This window comes from Vespa mandarinia, chromosome 1 (genome assembly GCF_050613455.1).
Source record: "Vespa mandarinia isolate Hongniang chromosome 1, ASM5061345v1, whole genome shotgun sequence".
In the NCBI taxonomy this organism is placed as follows: Eukaryota; Metazoa; Arthropoda; class Insecta; order Hymenoptera; family Vespidae; genus Vespa; species Vespa mandarinia.
Window position 1 is genome coordinate 20253149 of NC_140810.1, and position 26909 is coordinate 20280057.

At 34.3% G+C, this 26909-nt stretch overlaps 2 protein-coding genes across 4 annotated transcripts in view; both read left to right on the forward strand.

Moving 5' to 3' along the window:
* The window catches only part of LOC118447502 (neuropeptide Y receptor type 1), a 59127-nt gene that overhangs the window by 11619 nt on the left and 20599 nt on the right, over positions 1-26909 (forward strand). The window lies entirely within an intron of this gene.
* Positions 4672-26849, forward strand: LOC118447497 (uncharacterized). Of its 2 annotated transcripts, none has more exons than XM_035879491.2 (5): positions 4672-4776; positions 17275-17395; positions 17491-17853; positions 17939-24238; positions 24484-26849. In XM_035879491.2, the coding sequence occupies exons 1-5, from the start codon at positions 4687-4689 to the stop codon at positions 25878-25880; spliced, it is 8271 nt and encodes a 2756-aa protein (XP_035735384.2). In that variant the 5' UTR covers positions 4672-4686; the 3' UTR covers positions 25881-26849. The 2 variants fall into 2 exon arrangements, with proteins under 2 accessions (XP_035735384.2, XP_035735387.2); XM_035879494.2 differs by lacking the exon at positions 4672-4776 and adding an exon at positions 12769-12979.

Sequence of the window (26909 nt, forward strand, 5' to 3'; positions counted from 1 at the left end):
AGACACATTACGACGGCTCGGAATATTTGCAGCAGGTGCAGATGATTCAAGTATTGCCAAGAATGACGAGAGAGAAAAAAAGCTTGAATGTTTCGATCGTTACGATCGTATTCAGATAAAGGATTTACAAGTTGTTTCAATGAATTTCGACTAATGAGATAGATAGATGGAGAAAGAGAGACGGAAGATTATTTTACAAGACTATAATCGATAAAGTTGTTTTAGACTTCGTTAAGAAAATAATCAATTAGGATGCCGGATTGAAATGTTATTTCGAAAGTAAACTTCCTGGGACTGCATCACAGTCAGTCTATTCTTACCTGCAAGAACTTTTAACGAGTAGTTTATTTATAGTATCATTGACTTCCTATAATTCATGTCAAATTCAATTAGAATTGATCTTCGAGTTTTATTCTTACTTAAGAGGATAATTATTCTGACAATTGATATCTACATAAAGACTTTGTCTTCATTCTGTATCAACCAATTAAGTATTATTTCAAGAATTTTCGATTGCAAAGAAAATGGAAAACAGGAAAAACAATATTGCCTTGTTGTTACCGTATAAAAAAAAAAAAAAAAAAGAAAAAGAGAGAAAATCATGAGCCAATCAAAATTCGTAACAGCTTTGGCAACGAAACTAGTTACGATAGAAAATTGAGCTCAAATTCTCAAACGGAAAGGAATTCAACGAAGGTAATATTAAACTTTACTTTTCGTTCCGCGAGGTAAACTTTCGTCTTTCACGTTTTAGGTTGACTTTAGAAGCGTAATTCTACACCTACGAAGGCCTTTGTCATGTTATTTTAAAGCTTTAAGGATCAACAAAATATCCCGCAGATCGATAAAAACGACGATAAAGTGAACGTGAAAAGTTAAAGAAATCGAATGGAGATAAGAAAAAAAAAAAAGGGAAGAGTAAATTATCTATAAAATCAAAATCTTAGAAAAGTAATTAAAATGCGAACTTGATTGTTACCAATCAAACTTATCATTAAAATAGTAATAACTAATTATTTTATTTATTTATTTATTTATTGATTATTTTTCTTTTCGTTTACACGTAATCAACGAATTAAAATATTTTCTTGAAACTTTAATATTATTCTCATTTAAATGGACTTTCATTCTTGTTTCTTCGAACTTTTAAATTATTTTTTGTCATTAAAGAAGCACACGTTCCAAGAAGAAAAACTTTTAAAGCCTTTGATAAATATTTCAAAGTTTTTAATATAGGAAACATACTTTCCTTCAATGAAAAGAAAAGTATCGCATTCTATAAAATTTAAAAGTTATAAAAATCACATCGCGTTCGACTTCTTTATTGTCGAATTTTTACGCCCATTGAACTCGAAGAAACTCGGTAGAATTTTTTAAATTCTATTCTAAAATCCTAATCCTATTATTATTACAAAATGTAGCAAACATTGTAGAATTGATCTCCGTACGCATTATTATAAATCGATATTCTTGTAACTTATCAGATGGCAATACGTAATGATTCATTGTCTTCTTTTTTTATTTTTTTTTTTTTTCGTAAGAACGATCGAAGTAAAGAACTCGTGATCCTTTGCAATTATATTTTTATCAAGATTGAAACGATCTATTTTCATAATCGTGTTGGCATAATCATGCCGGAATCTTCCTATCGCTTCCGCCACAAATCATTAACATAACAACGACCACTCGTTTCTCACTGTTTCTACGATGATTCACGAATAAAGAAAAAGTGCAAAATACAAAAACTACCATTAACGTCGAATCAATTTTTATAAGAGAAGAATAAAACGGAAGAAAGGAAATGGAATTAATAAAAAAAAAAAAAAAAAAAAAAAAAAAGAAAAAGTAATAAAAAGAGAAAGAATACAATAACTTATATTGAAATATTGTATTTATCATTAACGCTATCATTTGATCTCGATCGAAGACAAAGAACAAGAACAAAATTTCGTTCGACCGGAAATAACATATATATTATATATGTACATAGATATATATATATATATCTATGATGTGTAAAGAATATCGATCTTGGTACTCGCGTTATCGTATTTCATTAGGGGATAAAAAGTAGAGTGCTCGCGTTTGATTGACTTCTCGTAAAAATCCATTTAATGTTTCCGACAATAGTGAGCTTTGCAAAGAGAGCAAAAACTCGATATCTACTAACGGACAAAAGTAAAAAAGATTCAATATTCTAATACGAAAAGTTTGAATCCATTCTCTTTACTTTTTCATCCTTTCTTTTTTTTTTTTATTTGTCCGACAGAATTTTAAAGTACAGCGGCTTTTAATATTTTTGCTACGGTATAATATATATTTATTATAAATATGCATTTAGTCGAAAGAGAACTCAAACAATTAATAAACGTGGATGCAGGTCTACATACCTGTGGTCTAATTCGTATCATGTACTTTCGGACAATTTCATCATTCATGAGAAATCGGATGAATGATTCCGCTCGTAAATAATTTCTCTCGCATACGTCGACTATACTATTATATATTATCGTAAACATCTATGTTAAAAAGATAAATAAATTTTATTGACTCTTCTCCAAAATAATTCCTCTATTGTTTTATTTTTCCAATTCATTCTTTTTTTTTGCAATTCTATGAAAAAACCGACAACTTATAAAAGAATGGTCGCAAGATTCGTGACTTTTTAACGACCAGAGCTTTTAATAAATTGGAATATTACTTTGTAATCGGTACCTTTCAAGAGTCATTCGTTAAAGCGTCCAAACGTCGTTCTTTTCCACGGGAAAAAGAGAAAAAAGTTAATTGGTAGCGGCTAGTGAATAATGATAATAGGCCATTCTCGAACAAGGATCTCTTGTAGGAAAGCGATTAATCGATTTTCATTTTCACACGCGACATTGCAAAATATGAAATATTGAAAAATATGTGCTAGTGTCCTTCGCGGTTTTTAAGAATAATACAAAAAGTATTTATTCATGATTATTAATTATCATTCATTTCGAATAGCAAAGTACACGCGACTATGTCGGATTCGTTATATTAATACCTTTTGAAAAGGCCCATAAAGCATAATCTCTTTGAAACTTTAATAAAGGAGAACATTATATAACCTCGAATCAATTTTATATGATCTTTTGAAGTTTTATTAGAAAAACGATCACAAAAGCGAAGATATTTGCATGTGACTAATCCATATTTGATACTCGTGATCAGGTTTTCGAAATTTGCAAATTTACATCTTTATTACAAGACCGAACCATAACCATTTAATCGAAAACGAAAATCGGATTAAATGCCCGTTTTCGTTGAAGAGCCGATCTAAGAATCGATATGATTAAACTCTCTGTCTTGTTTTCTTAATGATAAAAAACGATAAAAACGACTTTTACGTATAATATTTACCTTTCTTATTGAAATGATCGATTCAACTTTCTTCTTCGCGTTAAATCGAAGATACAGAATATTTTTGTTTTTTCCTTTTTTTTTTCTTTTTCTTTTCTTTTCTTTTCTTTTCTTTTCTTTTTTTCTTTTAGAGAAATTTTAACTGAAACGAAAGACCAATGAAATTTCTCCATATTAACATTGATATTTCTCAAATTTAAATCTCGATAAGACGAGTTCGTTAAATCCAGGTGCACTTCTCTTCTGACACAAATCGAATCATCTCGTGTACTTTGCAAATGCGAATAAAAAATAATCGAGTAGATAATTAATAAGTAAGGGAATTTCGCAAATACAACGGGAAGATTTATACCCCCATTACGAATCAATGCGTTCGAATAGCCATCATTACTTTCTCTTCGCTAGCCTTATTCTTCATCGTCGTTCTTTTTCAGTATCGAAACGCAGAAAGTCAAACTCAAGGATAACTCGCTTCGGTAACGCGCGTTACATCCTGTAACACGTGAGTACATGGCCCACCTTATGAACAGGAGTAAAAGATGCTCGGTTATTCGTTTTTACGAGCTGTCGAATACGTTTGTAAAGATTTCTTCGATCATAAGCATTTCTTTCGAACGGCCTTTACAATACTCCTTCGCTATTTCAAGCAAGTTTTTACGATCGCCTCATCTCGACATTTCATACTAGGCGGATATATTAATTGAAATAGCAAGATCCATTGAATCTTTACTTTTATTATATTTCTTCGGAGTATTTACTTTCGTCATTCTTCTACGTAATTATGAATTTAATTACAAGAATGTCCTACTTCGCTACGAACAAGGTGCCTTAGAGAAAAACGAGGGGGTAGTTTTTACCATCGTTCGCGAAAGAATAATAAATTCTTGAAAATAATATTATCTAACGATAATTATGCGTTCAAGGAATAATAAAAAAAAAAAAAGAAAAAAAAAAGAATAATGTTTGAACGAATTAAAAATAGTTTGTACGCTAATTACAATTTTCGATGAAATATTTATTCTAAATATTTGGAACGATGAAATATCAATCGGTAAAACGATTTTCATGTAAACTGTGTGAATATTCCGAGGAATGACCCTACCGATTTTGCGACTAATTTTGCCAAAGGGTTCACCGGCCGGTCAAGACGAATAAGAGGATGAGAAAGGACGAAAGAAAGGAAGGAGAAAGAAAAAAAGAAAAAGAATTAGGGGGAGAGAAGAACCACGAGAGAGGGCCCACCTTCTTTCTTGTAGCTGTTGGCGAATGTTAAGATGAAAAAAGAAAAAAGAAAAGAAAGAAATGAAGGATCCCGATGTTTTCCTGGTCCAAACTGGTTTGGCTGCGATATATCCTTATGCGAGACGAATCGAAGAGCTGCGACGAAGTCACGTAAGGATTTAGCATTTGGCCACCGTATGTTTTTCTTAAAACCGAATCTTTTCTCCAACTCGAAGGGAATAATAGATAAATAAAGAATGGAATCCATTTTAAGCTTCGTTGAATCATCGCCATTGTGAAATTAACATATCAAATGATATTTCGTAGAATTGACAAAATTATACAAAATTACAAATCGATTGCAAATACTTTTCCAATATTTCCGATCGATTAATTATATTTATTGAATCGTTAAAAGTAGGACAAAAAATTTTTCCATGAGTAAAACGTAAGCTCAATTATTCGGGTCAAGGTTAGATCGTGCTCTCGATTTTCGAACGAAGTAATACTATGATTTGTGCGAGAGTACTCAACGTCTATAAATTTTCCACCCTCGAGTGCCACCGACGAGAAACGATAACCATTAATGAGACAATTAACGCAATCCAAATGCATAACGTGAAATAACGGACAGAGACACAGATGTTAAATCATTGAAATATTCTCGGCATGTGAAAACGATCCTTCGATATCCGTTCGTTCTTAATCAGTTCGTTGTATATCGTTTCGAATTAATTACGCAACAAATGAAATATGTGTTTTCTGAGCAATTTAAACGCAGAACATTTTCCTTTGACGACCTCTTATAGAAACAGTTGCGATTCCTCGAAATTCCATTAAATTCGCCCAAGTATTAATAATCACATATTTTTAATAGGATATTTTTCCAAGTATAAATCTTAAAAGTCTTTTCAAGGGATATTAAAGAATGATCGGTTGAAACTGGAAAAATATTAGTATAGATCCTAATAGTAGACATTTCCTTGTTTTCCTCTCGTATGGCGGAATAAAGAAACGAATTCATTTCTCCATTAAAACGAAGAAAAAAAGACAATATCAAAAAGATATATTATTGTGTGAAAATCTTTTCGTATTTGTTTGAACATAAGATAATTATTTATAATTATTTCTCAACGTATGTATCGTATCGTATACACGTATTTAATCGTAGTTGCAAACAAAAATATTTATATGTATGTATATGAAAGAATGGAAGAAGAAGAAGAAGATGATTTGCGACAATAGAAACATAAAGGGATTAGCATAGTACTAAAAGATTGGCAATATGGGCGTGACAGTAGACGCCATCGATTCTAAAGGTTGATGACATAGTCGATACGAGCGCGTCCACAACCGGTAACGTGGCCATAGGCATGCTTTGATATTTACTCGTAAATCTTTCTTTTAATGACGTGCCTGCGTGCTGTAGGAATTACAATCAGGATGCTCGCAAAGCTTGTAACAGTTCTCAGTAGGACGATGAGAAGAAGGATGACGAGGACGCCAACAAAATGGTTTGGTACGCTTTCGCAAGTGAATTTCTTGCACATGGACTCGTTCGTCTGTATACGTTTGCCTCTCTCCTATAACTATCTTCTGTCTAATTAATTTCAAAAATATGCAAAAGAGAGAGAGAGAGAGAGAGAAATAGATGAGGAAAGAAAACTTTTCAATCGGGATGCGGTCGAGTATTCTGACCGCACTATCGTTTTAAATCAGATAAATCTTGTCTTCTAAATCTATTTATATTTTCGCAGAAATAAACCTATTATATATATAATAATAATAATACTTTTTTATTTTAAAGAAAAATGTGTTTTATCTTTAAATGATTTATTTTTCTCTCTCATTTTAACGAGCATCGATTATACAAATAGATACAAATTTATGTATTATTTAAAAGAAAAAATAGTAAAACTATCTGTTGATTTAGAGACGCTTTGAAAATTTTCTAAATGCATCAATGAATTTATCAATTGATTTTCATTATACAAAATGAAACGGCACAATTGAATCGATTCGAAAATATTTTTACAGAAATCCATTGAATTTTCAAACGCACGATATGTTCATTCCATTTCCTCCTGAGACAATAATTAATAAGCATTTGGCTCTTCTTCCGTTTCAAATTAATCCTCGTTTATTTTTATTACAAGAAATGGCTCTCGAGATTTTGTTTCTTTTTTTTTTATTTATTTTTTTCTCTCTATAAAGCTTATATGATAAGCAATTAATTTAATAAAATTTCGTGAATATTAAATCGGACGATTTCGTTGCACCATTTCTTTGTCGAATTTTATGAGAATATATATCTTTCGGTGCAAATATTTGCATTTGAAAAAAGAAAAAAAACAATGCGGTTTCGGTTTGTGAAAAACATAAATATCTAGTTAACGATTATAAGCTATCTGTTAAATAGCTACCTTGGTGCTGTTATGTCATGGAACGTGGAACAATATTTCACGTTTACGCTATTATGACGACTCACATTTTCATTTGAGCGACGACGCGTAATTAAGTTTATTTAGTGACGAGACTAGACGAGACAGTCAATTATCGTTGGTCAGAGGTCGACATATCGAGACATGATATCTTTATGAGTAAATTAGAAACTTTTCATCCAATATTAAACGTCGAATTTATTTCATTTATCTTCCTTCTTTTTTTCTTCCTTATAATTAACGTTAACGAAACAATCAGCCGACGATATCTTTTATAATATCATTTTTCATTCTCACGAATAAGTCGTTAATCCCATTGCAAATAACACATCCATATTATTTTTAATTAAAGGATCAGAACGGTTTAACAATTTTGTTCTTTGTAAAAATAATTTCCATGGAAAATGTTCGTCGTTGAAAATTATTCGAATAGCGTTCCTAAAATAGGAATTTCATTTCCCTCCCTTGTTTTGAAATTCGATGTTAAAATATTAATCTCTCTGTGAGATATTTCATATATAGCTTTCTATCCTTGACACGTACTTTATTATGAATATTCGTTATATGTATGAGAATACGTATGGTCTTACACGAGATAAAATTAATTAAGATTTTACAGAATCAACCAATGTTCGTTATTATTTCACCGTAAAAGTTCATTAATAGTTCGCTAAGGTTGCCGTTATAAAAAAAAAAAAGAAAAAAAAAAGAAAGAAAGGAAAAAATAAAAGAAAAGAAAAGAAAAGAAAAAATAAACAAAAATGGAAAGAAAAAGAAATTATTGCAACTATTTTCTTTGGCAATAAAAATATACGATTAATTTATTTCACATCAATTACGAAAGATGTTCGTGCGAAGGCGTTGTTCGATATTAATAGTTATACATTCCTGTTATTTCCGTACAAATGCTTGCGAAAGTAAAGTCATGGAATTTAAAATAAAAAATTGGGACTCGGAGTCTCACGATCATCGACCGGCTTACGTAGGAAAGTCTTTCGAGCTCCTCTCGGATGGTGACGCATCATCCTTCTCTCTCTTTCCTTTGCGCTTCAAGAAAACCGGCTTCGTTCTCCAAACGTAAGAAGATTACAGACCTTAATCGTTCAGAGCTCGCGCAATAATTTTTCGGAAATGTCGCTATATCCATATAGTTTCAATTTAATATTTCTTTCTTTTTCTTTTTCTTCTTATATATATATATATATATATATATATACATATGTGTGTGTGTGTTTTACTTTTCCACCTTCTAGGTCAACTATTGGTAACCTCAACATTGACATTTTATGAAATTGAGTTTTAAATTTGTTAGAAAGAAACGGAAAGAATTCGAAAAAAAAAATAGAGAAAACTCAAAAAACGAAACAACTCAAACAAGTTTATGGATTTTAGAAAGCATAGTTTTATATACTAAGTTTAAAATATTTTAACGTGGAATCAATTTGAGTTTGTTTCAAAATTCATTCACGTTCGAAAATGAAACATATTCAAAATTTATATTAATTCTATAACTAGAAGAAGAGAAGAGGGGGTTTCAATGGACTAGTTATAAAGTTTTATTTACTCGTTTTGTCATCTATATCTATTTATTAACTAGCTCAAATTATCACAATCAATTATAATATTAAGCCTATAAAAATAATCTTATTTAAATTCTGTTAAAAAATTCACATTTTTTATCATAATTGACATCTTTAATTCTAATTTCACGACAGACATCATTCACATTGATGTCATTTAAAATTTTTGATAGTAAAGAGTTAAAGATATTTGCATGTAAATTATATGCATATATATGGGTATACTATGCAGAATATTCTGTGTACTTACATGTATTTACAAGCATAAGTGCAAGGATTTTGATAAGAACATGGCTATAAACTTTGTTTCTGAAAGTGCTGACGGTGGTGCAAGGATCATGCTATAAAGATCCTCCTGATATTTTCGATAGAACTTTGTCTCGTCTTTTCTTAACAAGTATCGATTTCAAGTACGAGAGCACGCGAATATCTTATTACTTTCCTTTCGTGTTTTCGTTGCCATTCGTTTGACAAACGATGCGACGTCGACAATGCGTCGTCGTATCCTTCTTCTTATCTCTCTCTTAAAGTCTATTTTTCTGCTAGAAAAATAAGAAAATGTTAAAAGAAAATTTCATTTTGTACCACTTCACTTTGTCTATATTTATCATTCGGTATATCGATCGATCTCGATTATACTAATTTTACGAGATCTAATGAGAATGAGCGATTAGAGTTGTGAAATGTTTTTAATGTCGCTGAATTATATTTCTGAAAAAGAATATCAGGGGAACAGGTATATCCATTCATTTGACCTTTTGGCCTTAACCTTCTAACACAAGAATTATATTTTAACTGCAACTTCGTATTCTTTGGACATGCGTATAAATACATCGAAGAAGATCGCATGTTAATCGAAAGGAATAAATATTCACGATAGAAATACACTGATATTAAATACTGATATTAAATTCCATTATGGTATTAAGATTGTGTATATATATATATATATATATATATGTGTATGTATGTATGTATATTGTTAGAAACTCGATAAGGAAATTAGAAACGCTTAATTTATCATACAGACTAATGGATCTAACATCACCCACCCACACGATATATATATATATATACATATATATGCACAGTTATGCGTATACGCATGTGTAACATTAGCCCGTTTAGAAGCATTCAAAGTGATGGTTCCGTTCAAATATGTCGTAATGTAATTCCATACGACGAAGAGTTTAAATCAAAAGTCTTCTATCAATTTTAATATGTTTCCTTCGACAATTTCGGCATAGCTTATCTGATATAACATAGATATGCACGGAACGCGGAAGAAATTTACCTAGATATCGTAATATTTAATACATTGGAATGAGAGTTAAATTTAAAAAAGAGAAAGTGATTTATGCCAATAAGATAGAAAGAACAGATCGCGTAGATAATTCGAAATATTTTTCAAATCATCTTAAAGATTTTTTATGCTGTTCTTCGTCGTTCCAAGGATAAAAGTCAAAGAACAGGAAATCAAAGTCCTCTTCGAGGATTAGCTCGCCTTTAAGATAAAATAATCGGAGAAGAAAGACAGTTGTCTATTTTTTTTCTTTTCTACCCTTTTCAGAGACACACGTTATCGCACACCATTATAAATCTCCTTGAACGTGAAATATCAAGATATCAAAGAACACACGGGGATTAATCAAGAATAAATAAAAACAAATAAGGATTTGGAGATTAAATATCGCGAAGGAAATTTCTCTCACGTATTCCTTTCATCGTTCTATCACATCGAGATAATGTCCTTATAAAAATATAATAAATCAAGGATCAAGGATCTTCGCTCGAAATGACAATATAGAATTCGGAGAAAGTGATTTAGATTTTAACGAACAACGAAAATTCCATAATCGATTAGAAACGCTTTGACTAGAGATGCTTTCTCAATGTTCGATTAAGAAACTATATTTGTGTATCTGATATGAGGTTGGAGATGAAAGCCGAGCCCTTGGAACGATCGATCCTCGATTCTTTTACTTTGCCTTAACTCTTTCTCAGAATAATTTCTCTCGAGAGCTATGAATGGTAATGATAGCCATACTTTTCCTTGTCCGTCAACGTGATAACACCAAGGGAAAACTAAATATGATAAGAAAAAAGGAGAGAATAAAATAGACGAATGTTATTAATTAAAATATAGATTAGAGATCGCAAGATTTCTTAATCCATATCATCTATTAATTCCAATTAGATCCAAAGAACAATATCTATGATTTTTTCATACGCGTATAACTTTACTTACGACCTTTCGTACACCTTTTGCGAATTGATCGTTTAATTTCGTCCAATTAAAAAGTCTTTCGTGGCGAATAAAACGCACAGGAATAGCAATACCTCGCGAGATGAAAAATCCTTCACAAAAATTTCATTATGGTTACTTTGAACATGCTTGAAACGTAAATCATGCGATATTATTCGTCGACTCGAAGGAGATTCTCGTAAAAAATATAATTTCAGAACGATGTTCAGAGTGACATCAGCGATGAAGTGGATTTTTGCGATACTTATATTTCTATGCCATGGGAAATAAACAGCCGCACGCGAAATAACAAGGAAACTAGCGGAAATTTTTCTAAGATACTTTTTAACACGTTCTCTTTCCCGTGTTACGATAGTATTAAAGTTATCCAATTATCTCCTTAGGACCAGTTCAAATAAAGTCAAGGTTTACGATTTACATTTTAATTATATAAGGCGAACTCGAGTCCATCTTCGAGTCAGTCTTCATACTTCTTACATTTCTTTTTTTTTTCTTCTTCTTTTTGATCCATCAGAACAAATTCTTCGTTTTCCTTTTATGATAATCGTCCCAACCAATCGTCTCCTATTACACGGTTTTTTCTTTTTTTTTTTTATTTAGCAAAGAAAATAAAAATTAATTACGCGACGCTTAACTAATCCATGAATTTGATAGTCGCAAAAATGTCGAAGACCTTGACGTTAATGCCAGCCGTTCGATAGACCGTCGAAGAAGTTTAACGATAAATGATCGTTGCAAAAAATATTGAGAAATAAAAACTATTGAGATGTCATCTAACGTCTTCCCAATATTTTTTCTATTACAAGTGCATATATTTCATGGAAATAAATCGAATGCACAGAATTTATCTATCTCCGATACGACGTCGTAGAAATAAAAGAGTTGTTCGTAAGTATTTCAATATCTCGACTACCATATACGGTATGGTAGTTGATTGACCTTTATCGATCATTACAAGCATTTAGCTCTTAATTGAGATACTACAAAATAGCAACGTTCTAGACGACCTCTTTCAATCAACATTTTTTTTTTCAATCGAAGGTAGTAGTAGCTCTCTCTCTCTCTCTCTCTCTCTCTCTCCAAATGCATTAGTTTAGAGAAGAATGCGCTCTCATTCAAAGGATAAAAGCGGAGCAAAAAGCCAATAGCAATCAATCTCATATGGCCTTGTATCGAGCAAGGACGAGTCACAAATTTCGATAGATTCTATCGGGAGGTCTATCGGGTGATTCATCGTACGTTTCTCACGAAACAACAGCAAAATGCATTTATAAATATATCACGTCGCGTCTTCGCACGTTCATCGCCTAATACGAATTAATAAGGATTTTGCTAACAGAATAATGTTTCAAGATACTTTTTTTTTTTTACTATCTGTGATATTCCCTAGAATACTAAAACATTTATCGACTTGATAGATCATCGTAAGAGTCGCTACATACTAACTCGCTAATTGATGTATTAATGATGCCTTTTAAAAAGAAAAAAAAAATATATCACGATGAGAACGAAATAGAACCGATTGGAAGGATAGAGAAACGATTTCGCTTATGCGATTTGATAATAAATAAAACGTGAAAAATCAACAGAATTTACAGGATTGAAATTACGCTATATTTTACTTCGAATCTTTTTAAATGTCATTGAAGGGGGTGGGGGAGGGGGAAGACAACTCATGAAGGTGAAAACGACGAAGAAGACGAAAAAGGCACTAAAGAGTCTGGTGAGACGGTGGTAGTGGCAAAAGAATGGAGAAAAGAGAGGAGATACAAGGAGGATGGGTATCAAGTTGGTCGGTTGGTCTGGTAGACGATCCCCACCCTGTATAAAAGGCTTCTTCGACTGGCGACGACTTCAGTCTTTCAGTTCGGCTGACACATACACTGTGTACTAATCCGAAGATCATCTTTCGCTGAGGCTGAAAGAGAGTCTTTGGTATTGGCGCGACAACGAGGACGAAGGATGCCTTGCCAATAACAGGAGGCAACAGTACTGCAGGATTCTCGGCAGGATTCTCGGCAAAGATGCTCGGCAATATGCTCGCCAAGATGTGCCTTAGCCCTACGACCTTTGCTTTCTTCATCCTGGTACGTCCCTTAGTCTACGAAAACTTCAACGTGGATGAGCCTGCTACTACTCGAGGCCAAGTGCAATCTCTTTTCTTATGTGAAAAATTAAAATTCAACAGTTTCGATAGTGCGCGTCACTTTCAGTGATCACCGATCGAACGTATTCTTTTTTATCTCTTTGTTTCTTCCAAGAAAGTGCAAGACGATCGATATCTCTTTTTAAGTTTATTTTTCTTTTTCCTTTTGTTTTTTTTTTTTCTTTATTTTTTTCAAACTTTAAAGCGACTTCGAAAGCATCGTCTACGAGAATTCATAAATTCCGAATAGAGGGCGAATGGACCTTGAGAAATTCTTGAAAATAGAGCAAAAGTAAAATAATCGATCGAACACGTTATAATCACTTAGCAATATACGAACGGCTGAGATTACATACGCAAATATAGCGATGATAGGTGCTTACATCTACGCTTGTACGTGCGCTGGTTCGCGCGACAAAATTCCAAAGGATTACGAAATTGGCGGAGCATGTCGATTCGACTGCAAATAGAAAATCGCAAAAATCGATTCGACGAAGAGTTAGTGATAGAGAAGAGACGATTCCATCTAACGTGGAACTCTTAATTTTGATATATGAATTTAAAAGAACAAAATCTAGGCTTACGATCTTTCGAAAAAATATATTGATATAATCTTTTTTTTTTATAATAATATTATCTTATATAAATTAATATTAATTTGTGTCGAAAATTGGATCAATTTTACGATAATACGCATAAAAATCGTCAAGCGTTTCATTAGAAGGCAAATGAGAGATCGTAAAAGTGACTAGTCCTGAAAGTGAACGTCACCTTTCATTGATCTTGACTTCCATTCATCGAAGCAACAGCTGCACTACATTTCATTCATGATTCTTCGGCGACGCGTATCGGAGCACTGTTACAAAGGCCAAAGACATAAACGTCTCGGTTATATGCTCGGAAGAATATACGTACACTCCTTAAACCTTGAACTTCTATTATCAGTCGACTAACATCTTCTCATTTTATCGCGATAATTCCTTCAACTCGCAATACCTTCGTAATTCTCTCCGTTCTAATTATTTCTTTGTTTTTTCTTTTCTATTTCATTTTCTATTTCAATTGTTTATCTAAACACAATCAATTAAATGGAACACAGTTCCATTTATAGGAAAAATATTGGATTTTTCCTTATCGTATAATTTGTTGATATAGGCAACGAATGAATTTCAGTCGATCATTCATCTGTTATCCTTTCCTTTTCTCTTTCCTCCTCCTCCCTGTTTTGTTACGTATCGTTTTCGGATTTCACGTAAAACAATCTAGATGATAAAAGTTTCGCGAAACTAAAATAAATATCGATGAATTTTATGGCGAAAAAAGAGAGTTTTACTCTCTTGAATGAGACAAATCTAGATCGAAGTAGGAAAATTCTTTTCAATTCGATGTCATATCTGATTATCAAAGTTCTATTTAGAACGATAACAAAGTATTTACAACGCGTTACAATGATATTCATTTAAATGAGACGTCTTCCAATTGAAAATCCAACGATGATCGATGACTACCGGTCGGATCTTTTTATCTCGGATCTTCCGAGAGACTATCTCTCGATGCAATCCATTTTATACTGTTTACACATCCGAGAGAGATAAAGAGACAGAGAGAAAAAGAGAAGAAGAGAAAGAAAAAAATGCAACGTTTAACGGTACGATACGGCCGATTAAATACGAAGCTCACTATCAGTTAATTTGTTCCGCACCAAAGCGTCTCCCAGCCAGCTGTCATTGATCGTTACGCGAATAAGTGCCAAATTTATGACTTGTCAATTTTCAAATGACAATTCGTATATAATTTTTCATTAGTAAATCCATTGGACGTATTAGGGATTACCTTGTAAAAGGTCAGGAATTCAATGTCGATTTTCCATTATTATCGCGCTTATATAAATGCAATACTTTCGTAATAGTCCCAGATGGAATAGAACTCGTAGGTTGTAAAGTCGTGAATGAGTAATAAACTAAAGGACCTTATGAGAAGTTGAAATAAATTTATTTAACGCGTATCGCATAATATGCGAACGATTACTTTTCACGTTACATCAACTTTGTAGCGTAAAATTACTTTTACAGAGATCAAATGTACGGCCGACATTCCACTGGTTATTCTCGCTGTTTAATAGAGAAAACCGCGAAACCCCACGAATACGGCTTAACAGACATCTCGCTCACACAATTCTCAACGGGACCTGACAATGAATTTTTCTACATTCTACAAAACCAGCTTTCTTTCTGCAATACACCTTTTCTCTGTCGCAACGACGCGACAATAGACTTTTCAGACGTTCCATCGATTCTTAACGGATGATTGACTACATAATTAGCATTACTTTGATGTTTATAAATCGTTCGATAAATTATTCGATAAATTTATTTTACATATATTTATATATAATGTTTAAGTAAATAGCGCGGCTCAATGACGCGACGAAAGAATTCATTAAAAGGAAAGACCCGAGTAAAATCTCCCTTTAACATTATCAATACAATGAGATAAAGAGTAAATAGTACAATGATATAATAACGTTAACGTAAGACTATCTCATATATAATACAATGAGTTAATCAATTATCAGAATTCTTCTTTCTACGATTCTTTTTCTATCCTTCGTTCACAATTCATAAATATGATTTTATCAGAATTAAGAGAAATGATCTAAAGTTCCAAAAAGGTAGAAAGGAATTTGAAAAGAATCGAGCAACGTCTCGATAGTCTCATGCAAAGAACCCAGAGTCCAAAAGTAGACGCTTGAAAGAGACAAACGATCATGAAAGAAACGATCTTGGCCTTTACAGCCGTCGGCAATATCGACGGTTGTTCCATTACACAACTCATTGGTGACTTTCACCAAAAGATGATGCGTCGATTTGTCTTTTCCGATGCTCGAGTCGATACAATATTGGTAATCTGACCGGTAGATTTGCTTGTAAATAATTAAAATGATATGAAAGAGTGAGAATGAGAGATAGAGAGAGAGAGAGAGAAAGAAAGGAAGATCCGGTTTGAGTCTAACGAAAGATCAATTTCCATAAAAAAGAAAATGAAAACTAATTTGATGTCGATCGATCGACATGTAAATGCATCCTACTTCATTACTACAATCGAAGATTATGAAACGATGTTTTATCGATTATTTTTCTTTCTCGAATACTTATTTGTACCTTTCCAATGCCGTTATACCGTTCGCGTAATATAATTATATTATCGTTATTAATAATTACGTCAAAAGTAGTCACGTGGAGTAGCACGCGATGCAAGATCCGCCTATTTTTTTTTTTTTTATTCCCCTTCTTGGACAAGCGTATAATTTAACGTTCATCGACTTCTCGATAGGATCGACGCTCTTCTTAAATAACAGCATACAAGTGGTCTTCGTAATGGGAGAGGGAAAAAACAAAAAAAAAGAAAAAAAAAAACTTCTGTTCGAAGAGAACAGTCGTCCTTGATATCGAGCGCAACTAGATTCTAAACATTATCTCATTGTTATTGAACATTGTCCTCCCACATTATCAATTTCTGGCTTTACGTATATGGCCCAATGAAGATCTCCGTATCCTCAAGGGGATCTTACTTTCCCTTTTCGTAGGTGGAACAACAGAATCGCTGAGATCATCAACCGCTCACACGAAAAAAACGATCTCAAGCTGTACTATACAACGAGACGGACAATTTCAATGACCTATAATATTACGCTATAAATTTTAATGTCAAACTAATGCTAATAAATCTGCGTGTAATTATTTTGTCTAATCGAACATCGTTTTGTATCATCGACAAAACTAAACATGTTACATTTGCATCGCGAAAAGAAATATCGAAACCTTCCGGAAAGTATTACGTGAAGTATCTCGCGTTACTCTCACTACTCGCTAAATGTTATAACGCCGAAATAACTGACATTAAACGAAACGAATGAGTCTGAAAAATGAAGGATGCTCGCTTATAGGTGTCGTATACCTATAAGTTGGACGTATAAGAATCCACAGACTTTTTCAACGAATTCGCTTTCCCTTCATTTTTAATCCTTGACGAGATCGCACGTCACGATAAGAACTCTATCGTTTTCGAAATAAAACATCAAGCGTTACATTGGCGATAATAAAAAATTGAGCTTCTTGTAAATTTTCCTATTCCATTCGGTAATACATTGACGATCGAAAGTGGATTTAAATTCCAAAACTCTAGATATTAATTACACGACAAAGATTAAACATAGAAAAATATTTTTTTCCGAAGGTTATTACCATTGTAGTCTCGCAGTTCACACAGTTAGAAGAAAATAAAAAAGGCACGGAATTAATTTTAGACATTAGTGATGAACACAAGGCTCAATATTTAAATCAAGATTTTTATTCAAGTAAGTAATAATATTTAAAAACAAAACTATTTATAAAATAACAATGACGTCATTTTCTTGAGGAAAAAATTTAAATTAGAAGGACCTTTTTTCAGATGCATATAATTACGGTTATGAGGTGAGTCCTAATGGACAATTTCATCACGAAATGCATGGACCAGACGACATTACATATGGATGTTACGGCTATGTAGATCCTTTTGGAAAATTAAAAACAACATTTTACATAAGTGATGGATGGGGATATAGAGTAGTCCACCCAGGACAAAATGTCGAACTATTTTTTCACGAACATGAACATCATGAGAATAGTCAATCTCATGAGCATGATAATGACGATCATCATGATCATCACGGCATTCTAAGAGCTTGGGATAAGTTACATTTTCCATCCATATGTGCACAATTTGAAGGAACGAATACTAATCCTACTGTGATACCACCATCAGAACCAGAAAGTAAGAAAATTTTAAACAAATACTATCCGGATATGAGTATTAATATTATACAAATTATTTCATAACCTTCATTTTGGATCTGTAGCACTTGGGGCCCCAGGAATTCCTGGAATACCTAAATATCCTACCACTCCTGATACACCAGAAACATCACCTCGGTCTGGATACCTCAGAAAATCAGAAACTCCTACGATTCCAGGAGAATCAGAATCTCCAACGTCGTCAAGAACTCCTAATCTTCCAGGAAGACCAGGCACATCGAGAAAACAGGAAACACCATCGTATACTGAATACTTTAAAAAGCCCGGCACACCAGAAATTCCTAGGCTCTCGAACATTCCAGGAAAACCAAAAACTCCTGACATTCCAGATACACCATCACATCCTGAATTCCCTAGGAAACCTGCAAGAGTAAGGATGTCTAGTACTCCAAGCACACCGGAAAAGCAATATTATCCGGAATATCCTAGCACATCTGGAACATCTGTAACTCCAGGAAAACCATTCCAATCTTCACACCCTGACACATCCATTACTCCTGTCATTCCAGAAAAACCATCGCATCCTATACAATCAGATACTCCTAGTATTTTAAGTAGACCAAAAACTCCTGGAACTTTTGTTACTCCAGGCACATCAGGAACACCGTATTATCCGAACTATCATGAAAGATCAAGAACTTCTGACATTCCAGGCATAATAAGAACACCATTGCATCTTACGTACCCTGATACATCAATAAGTTTTGGTACACCAGATAAAAAAGACACTCTTGGTCCAAATTCATTCGGAATACAATTCAGAAATCCTGGCACACCAGAGACTCCTGGAAGTCCGGGAACACCAGAAACGCCAGGAACACTACCGCAACCTACATACCTGAACACAACAAGAACTTCAAATAATCCGGATGACAAAGATAGTCCTTCATCACCTTCAACCTCTACCGCATCAGAAGTTTCGAATATTTTAGGCGTAGTAGATAATTCTGGAGTAGAAGAATTACCAGCTCCTCAGCAATTAGACGCACCAGGAACATCATCGCAACTTGTATCCATGCTTCATCCGGCCATACCATTGAGTTCTGCGTATTTGGATGCAGGAGTGGTTCTTAATACTCAAGGTATACTAGATCCTCAAAATTCACCCGATATTCCTGTATTAACTCGAATTTCGAACTTTTTAAGTGAATCAGAATATTACATATTAAAAACACCATCGAATCCTTCAACTCCTGGCACACCAGAAATAATGTACTCGAAAACATTTACCATAGACTCTTCAGATCTATCATCATCTTCTTCACACCCTAACATGACTGACAATGTTATATTAACATCAGCAAGCTCACAATCACCATCTTCTGAAATTCTTAGCATTGCTGCAGCAACAATAGGAATTTCTGACAGTTCAAAAAAACCAGAGACACTTAAACAGATAGGCATAGCCAATTCTGCATACCCAAGCACTTCTGCATACCCAAGCACTTCTGCATACCCAAGCACTTCTACACATCCAAGCACTTCTACACAACCAAGCACTTCTACACAAGCAGATATTTCTGAACACTCTATAAAACGTACGTTGTCACAGATAGCTGCATCTCCTGAAGAATCATCCCATTCTAAAATTCCTAAACAATGCAATAAAAGTACTCAAACAGTCAAAAAACGAAAGAGACCAAACGTAAAAAAAACACGTAAAAGACCCAATAATCAATTTAAAATAGTATCGCATAGTAGAACCCACTCGCAGTCTACATATTCTGGTATACAATGGACTTCTGGTATTATGGCAGTACATGGCATGCCATCGACTTCTGCGACTTCTAGTGGTTATGGTAAGCAAGACATTAGGACTTCAAGTACTTCAGGTGGATCAGACAGTCCCACAGATCAATCATCATCGTATTCTTTAACCCCAGATACACAACCAAACTCACAATTAGCATCATCTTCTAAAATTCTTGCCATTGTCAAAAGAAAACGAGAAATTCTCAATATTCCTAGATTTCCTCGCAGAATAAAAAGACAATTCTGTACTAACATCTATGAGAGACCAGAAATACCACTCAGCCCTGAAAAGGAAAATATTCCAGGACAATATAGCACAACAGAAATAACACACTCTGGCAAACCATTAACTCCAGACATTACAGAACCACTAGCAAGAACATCATTTCTTGCACATTCGAGCACTCAAGAAATATCATCATTACCTGGCACAGCGGGGCCTTCTAGTGTTCCAAGTGGGTTACAAATTAGTAAATTTCCCAAAAACCGTAGTAGAGGAGATTCTAATTCTACGAGACTCCATCATCCTATATCTATTACCGTTTATAAAATAGGTAAAGATGGTCTTAAACATACTCATGCATCAGAAACAATACAAAATACTTCCTTTTCTTCATCTACAACAGACCCTCCTGCACAGTTTGCCATACAAAGTACTTCTCGTACATCACGTAAATTAGACTTCTCTAAATACGTTGGCACATCAAAAGAAATATCATATAGTGAACATTCTCGCATACCATCGCATTGCATTCGTGATATTGCAGATACTCAAAAGAGACTACCATCTTCTGCACAGTCGGGTGCATCAAACACACTTTTTCCACCTGGACACTCTGGCACACAATCGACTCCTGTTATTGAAGAAATTCCAGAACAACCAACATCTCTTGCGCATTTGGGTACAACAATAACGCCAGGGCATCCTGTAAACCCTGGCACATCAGGTATACAACCGCATTTTCAAGCCTTTGGAACACCAGGGACTTCTAGTTCTCCAAGGAGTCCTACAGATCCTAGACAATTGGAAATACCAAAGATTATTGTTACTCCAAGTACTCCACGTAGTCTATATTTTAAACCTTCTGCCACATCAAGAACACAAACGTATTCTCAAGATTCTAGAATCGCAGAGAATGAAGAACCACGTCGTCCTATGCAGATTGCCTTACAAAAAATATATAGTAACTTAGGTAGAAAAGCCATTCTTAGACGTACTAACACATCAGAAACATCAATAAAAGTGTCAGATACTTCTTCTTCAGATAAAGCAGGCTCTTCTGAATACATTGGCATATTAAAAGTGGCTGAAATACCACCGTCTTGCATTCATGATAAAGCAAAAATCCCAGAGAGACTATCATCTTCTGCACAATCGGGTGCATTAGAAACACTTATCCAGCCTAACATACCATCAACTTCTATTATAACAGAAACTACAACAATAACATCATCTCCTGCATATTTTGCTGGACCAAAAACAACATCGCCTCCTGAATATCTTGGCATAACGTCGACCTCTGATATTGTAGAAACACCAGCAAGAACATCACCTCCAGCACATTCGGGTTCAACACCTTTAGCACATTCGGATTCACCACCTTTAGCACATTCGGATTCACAACCTTTAGCACATTCGGATTCACAACCTTTAGCACATTCGGATTCACAACCTTTAGCACATTCGGATTCACAACCTTTAGCACATTCGGATTCACAACCTTTAGCACATTCGGATTCACAACCTTTAGCACATTCGGATTCACAACCTTTAGCACATTCGGATTCACCACCTTTAGCACATTCGGATTCACAACCTTTAGCACATTCGGATTCACAACCTTTAGCACATTCGGATTCACAACCTTTAGCACATTCGGATTCACAACCTTTAGCACATTCGGATTCACCACCTTTAGCACATTCGGATTCACCACCTTTAGCACATTCGGATTCACCACCTTTAGCACATTCAGATTCACCACCTTTAGCACATTCAGATTCACAACCTTTAGCACATTCGGATTCACAACCTTTAGCACATTCGGATTCACAAACTTTAGCACATTCGGGTTCACCACCTTTAGTACATTTGGGTTCACCAAATTTAGCACATTCGGATTCAACACCTTTAGCACATTCGGATTCACAACCTTTAGCATATTCGGATTCACAACCTTTAGCATATTCGGATTCACAACCTTTAGCATATTCGGATTCACAACCTTTAGCATATTCGGATTCACCACCTTTAGCATATTCGGATTCACAACCTTTAGCACATTCGGGTTCACAACCTTTAGCACATTCGGGTTCATCATCTTTAGCACATTTCGGTTCACAACCTCCGGCACATTTGAATTCAACATCTGTAGCACATTCGGGTTCATACCTTCTAGCACATTTAGGTTCACCACCTCCAGCACATTTGGGTTCACCACCTCCAGCGCATTTGAATATACCACAAACACCATCGCATCCTAGATATCTTGGCATATCTGCCAGTATAAAAACAATAGTAAGAACACCATCTTCAACAGATTTGAGTACACCAAGAACATCATCACATTCTGAATACCACGGCATATCATCGACTCCTGGTATTGTAGAATCTCCAACAAGAAGACAACTGCCAACACATTTGGCACCACCACCTCCAACATATTTAGGTTTACCACATCCAACACATTTGGGTTCACAACCTACAACACATTTGGGTTCACCACCTCCAGCACATTTGTTTTCAATACCTCCAATACATTTGGTTTCACTACCTCCTGTACATTTGGATTCGTCATCTACAGCACATTTGAGTACACCAAGAACATCATCGCATCCTGAATACCCTTGTATATCTTCGACTCCTGCTAATGTAGAAATACCGACAAGAATACAACCTCCAACACATTTGGGTTCACCACCTCCAACACATTTGGATTCACTACCTCTTACACATCTGGATTCATTACCTATTACACATTTGAGTTCACAACCTACAACACATTTGGATTCACGACCTCCAACAGATTTGGGTTCACAATCTACAACACATATAAGTTCACAACCTCCAATAAATTTGGGTTCACAACCTCCAACAGATTTGGGTTCACAACCTCCAACAGATTTGGGTTCACAATCTACAACACATATGGGTTCACCACCTCCAGCATATTTGTTTTCACTACCTCCAATACATTTGGTTTCACTACCTCCAGGACATTTGGATTCACTAACTCTTACACATTTGGGTTCACAACCTACAACACATTTGGATTCACAACCTACAACACATTCGGGTTCACAACCCTCATTACATTTGGGTTCACAACCCTCATTACATTTGGGTTCACAACCTCCAACACATTTGGGTTCACAACCTCCAACACATTTGGGTTTAGCACCTCCAGCACATTTGGGTTTAGCACCTCCAGCACATTTGGGTTTAGCACCTCCAGCACATTTGGGTTTAGCACCTCCAGCACATTTGGGTTTAGCACCTCCAGCACATTTGTTTTCACTCCCTTCAATACATTTGGTTTCACTACCTCCAGTACATTTGCATTCGCCATCTCCAGCATATTTGAGTACATCAAGTACCCCATCGCATACTGAAAACCTTGGTATATCGTCGACTCCTGCTATTGTAGAATCACCGGCAAGAACACAACCTCCAACACATTTGGGTTCAGCACCTCCAGCACATTTGGTTTCACTACCTCCAATACATTTGGTTTCACTACCTCCAGTACATTTGGATGCGCCATCTCCAGCATATTTGAGTACACCGAGAACGCCATCGCATCCTGAATACCTTGGCATATCGTCGACTCCTGCTATTGTGGAAATACCGACAAGAACACAACCTCCAACACATTTGTGTTCACCATCTCTAGGACATTTGGGTTCACTACCTCCAGCACATTTGGATACATTAGGAACACCATCGCCTCGTGTAAACTCTGACATATCAAGAAACAAACCGCATTCTCCATACCCTGGCACATCTGAAACTTACAAATTTCCAGATAATCCAAGACCGCCTAATCAATATAGTATACCAGGTACTTCTGATACTTTAGATACATCTGGACACCAGAATGACACTTCAGAAACGCAACCATATCCTGTATATTCTGAGACCCCAGAAACTTATGATACTTCAAGTAGACAGGACATTCCTGGGAATCGTGGTACATCAGAAACATATCCTGAATATCATGATACATCTGATATTCCAAGTAGACAAGATACTTCTGAATACGACGATAATTCTGATACCTCAAGAATACTAACGTATTCTAGATATCCTGTCGTACCTAGGCCTACTATCTCTCCTGATAGACAAAGACCTCTTGAACGTGACAGAACAAGAACTTCTTCAAGTAGAGTAGACTATTCTGGATATCGTGGAAAATCAGGAGGAAAACAACATGCCGAATATCCTGACACGTCAGAAAGATCTAACAGACCGAATATACCACCCTATCCGCCTTATCCACTACATCGAAGCTATAATGGATCTCTTAGATACCCGTCAGCTTATCCTAGGATTCTGGGAACAAGCGGAAGACCCGGTTTATTTGGAAAGCCAAGTATGTATTATTTTTTTTTTATATTTAGAAATTTAATATTATCTAATATTTTAGGACTTAAAAAATTCATTAAGATTTATATATTTGTAGTATAAATTGTTATTAATAAAATAGTATAATGAAACTTTATATTTAAAATTTAATACAGATTAGAATTGTGTATGTGTATTTTCTGATAAATTGTAAAATCTTATGGATTTTTTTTCCATGTTTTTATTTGTAATGATTCTTATACATTTTTCTAGATTACCCAATTCATGTTAAATATCCATCTTATTTCAATGGCCCTGAGGGCCCTGTTGGACCAAAAGGACCTATTGGTGATATAGGCGATATTGGAGACGTCGGTGGTGATGGTGAAGCAGGCCCGGATGGTCCATGGCCAACCGGATCTCCAGGACCTGACGGACCATGGCCTGGTGATCCAGATTATTACTCAAGTGTAATACATTCCGCGAAATCACGTTCTCGTGGTCCTGTGAAAATTTTACGGCTCAAATCTTATACGCCGATAAATATTAGTTCATCGATAAAAACAGATTTTCCAGGACAAATTAATTTAAAATCACTTATAAAATCGAATATTGCTAGTGCAATAAATAATGATAAATTATCAGAAGTTTCATATCCTATCAAAGTAAGCAAAATCGTCGATTTGGATCATAGTAAATTTAAAATGCAAGAATATGAACAAATTGATGAAGGAAATGTTAACCATAATGCGAAAGAAATTAATTCATTAATGCATGATACGTTGAAAACGTCAGATCATCTGAAGCATACATTCTCGAAAAATCTAGAAAAAGATGAAATTACTGATAAAAACATTAAGACATACGGATTGAAAATTGAACGTAAACAAAATAATCAATACGAGGTAATAGAGGACATTAAGCGTGCAGAAGAACCGAAAGAAGACTTGGAAGAATTCCCTGTTCATCGTCAGAAACAATACCGAAAAGAATATAAATTTTCTGCCAATCATACTTTTGCATCCCAAGATATTATTAAAGATGCATTAGAACAACCTTATGAAATAAACCATCAAGGAAGCCGCCTTATAGTACATACGAAGTTGAATAGAAATGAAGAAAACAAAGGACGAGAAAATATTGATTCCCCCGAAAACGAAACTATTGCTATAATGAAACAGATAAATACATCGTCGGAAGGTGAACAAACAGATCATAGAATAAACGCAACAGGAGTTCAACCACCACATCCGGTCAATATTAAGTCCTTTTCATTACCCTTAGGACCGAATCCTCAAGCTTGTCCTTGTTACTTAGTTGAATCGCACAAGGAAAACGATATTACTAGCAGCACAACATCCGCTCCTCCTCTCATTGGTCAGCTTGGATTCATTCCTGTCATTTTTATACCGTATTGTCCCGGCAACAAGGCAGATAGTCACAAAATGAAACTTATGTATCCCTCCGCAACACCTGTTCCGTATCCATGCAATGCATGTACCATGTCAGGTGAAAATATAGAAACAAAACTTCTTGGCTTACAATTAGATCAACTTGGCAATATTGAAAATTTAAAGGACGTCTTGAGTGTGGCCAATCTTGGATTTTTGAATGTTCCAATCAGAAACGTTGTTGAGAAGAGAAAAATCAGAAATAGGAAAGTAGTATAATGAATCTAGTTAACTTATTCATATTAATATACAAAAGATATTATTTTTTTCTCGGGGAAGAGAAGTATTCGTTCTTATAAGAATTAAATATGAAATATTGGAAGTATCCCTCTGCCAGCTGCAGGTCAGCTAATAGATGGTCGTCGATTCGATGATATTAAAACTTAAACATTACTTATTGTGCATAATACTTTAGAATGCATGTCGACTGACCGACCCATGTACATATTGCATCCAAACGACTTTATTAAACGATTATGATTATTCGTGCATGAAACATCACGCATGAAAATATAAGTCGTTTATAGATTAATGTTTTTATTATACCGACGATATTTTTAAATTACTCTTCATCTTGAATATTGCGACAAACCCATTTAATGAATACTAAGCTTAAGTAAATATTATTCCTTTACGTACTATTTTGTCAGATCTTCAAGGAAAATGCAAAAACAAAGTTATTCCACATACACAATTTTAGTGCGCTTGATTATTTCCTTAGACGCATTTATAAATATTTATAAATATTGTGCAATACCAATATAGATAAATGAACATTAATCATTATGCATATATACGTGTGTGAACAATTATTTATAATATATTAGAAAAAATAAGAGATTAGTTAATATAAATTGTATTATATTTTAACAATATTTATATACATATTTGATTCGTTTAAAATTTTAAATACTTTCATAAAAACTATCCAATTAGGTCCAACAAATTTATTTTAACGTCCGAATTTTTACGTCCGAATATATTACATTTTATATAATGAACTAATTACTAATTATTATGTTCTCGTTGGTTATATTTATTTCTTTAAGTTTTCCCTACTTCACATTTAAATGTCATGTTAATATTTACTACAAATCATGTATTAATTATGTATGTTAAGTATTATTCAAATATACGAAACAACATCATTTAGTTTGAAAAATAAACACTTTCCGTATTTTAATATTATTATGTTGTTACAAGGTACGTACAAAAAAAAACGACTACTGATTTTATGTATTAGCATTA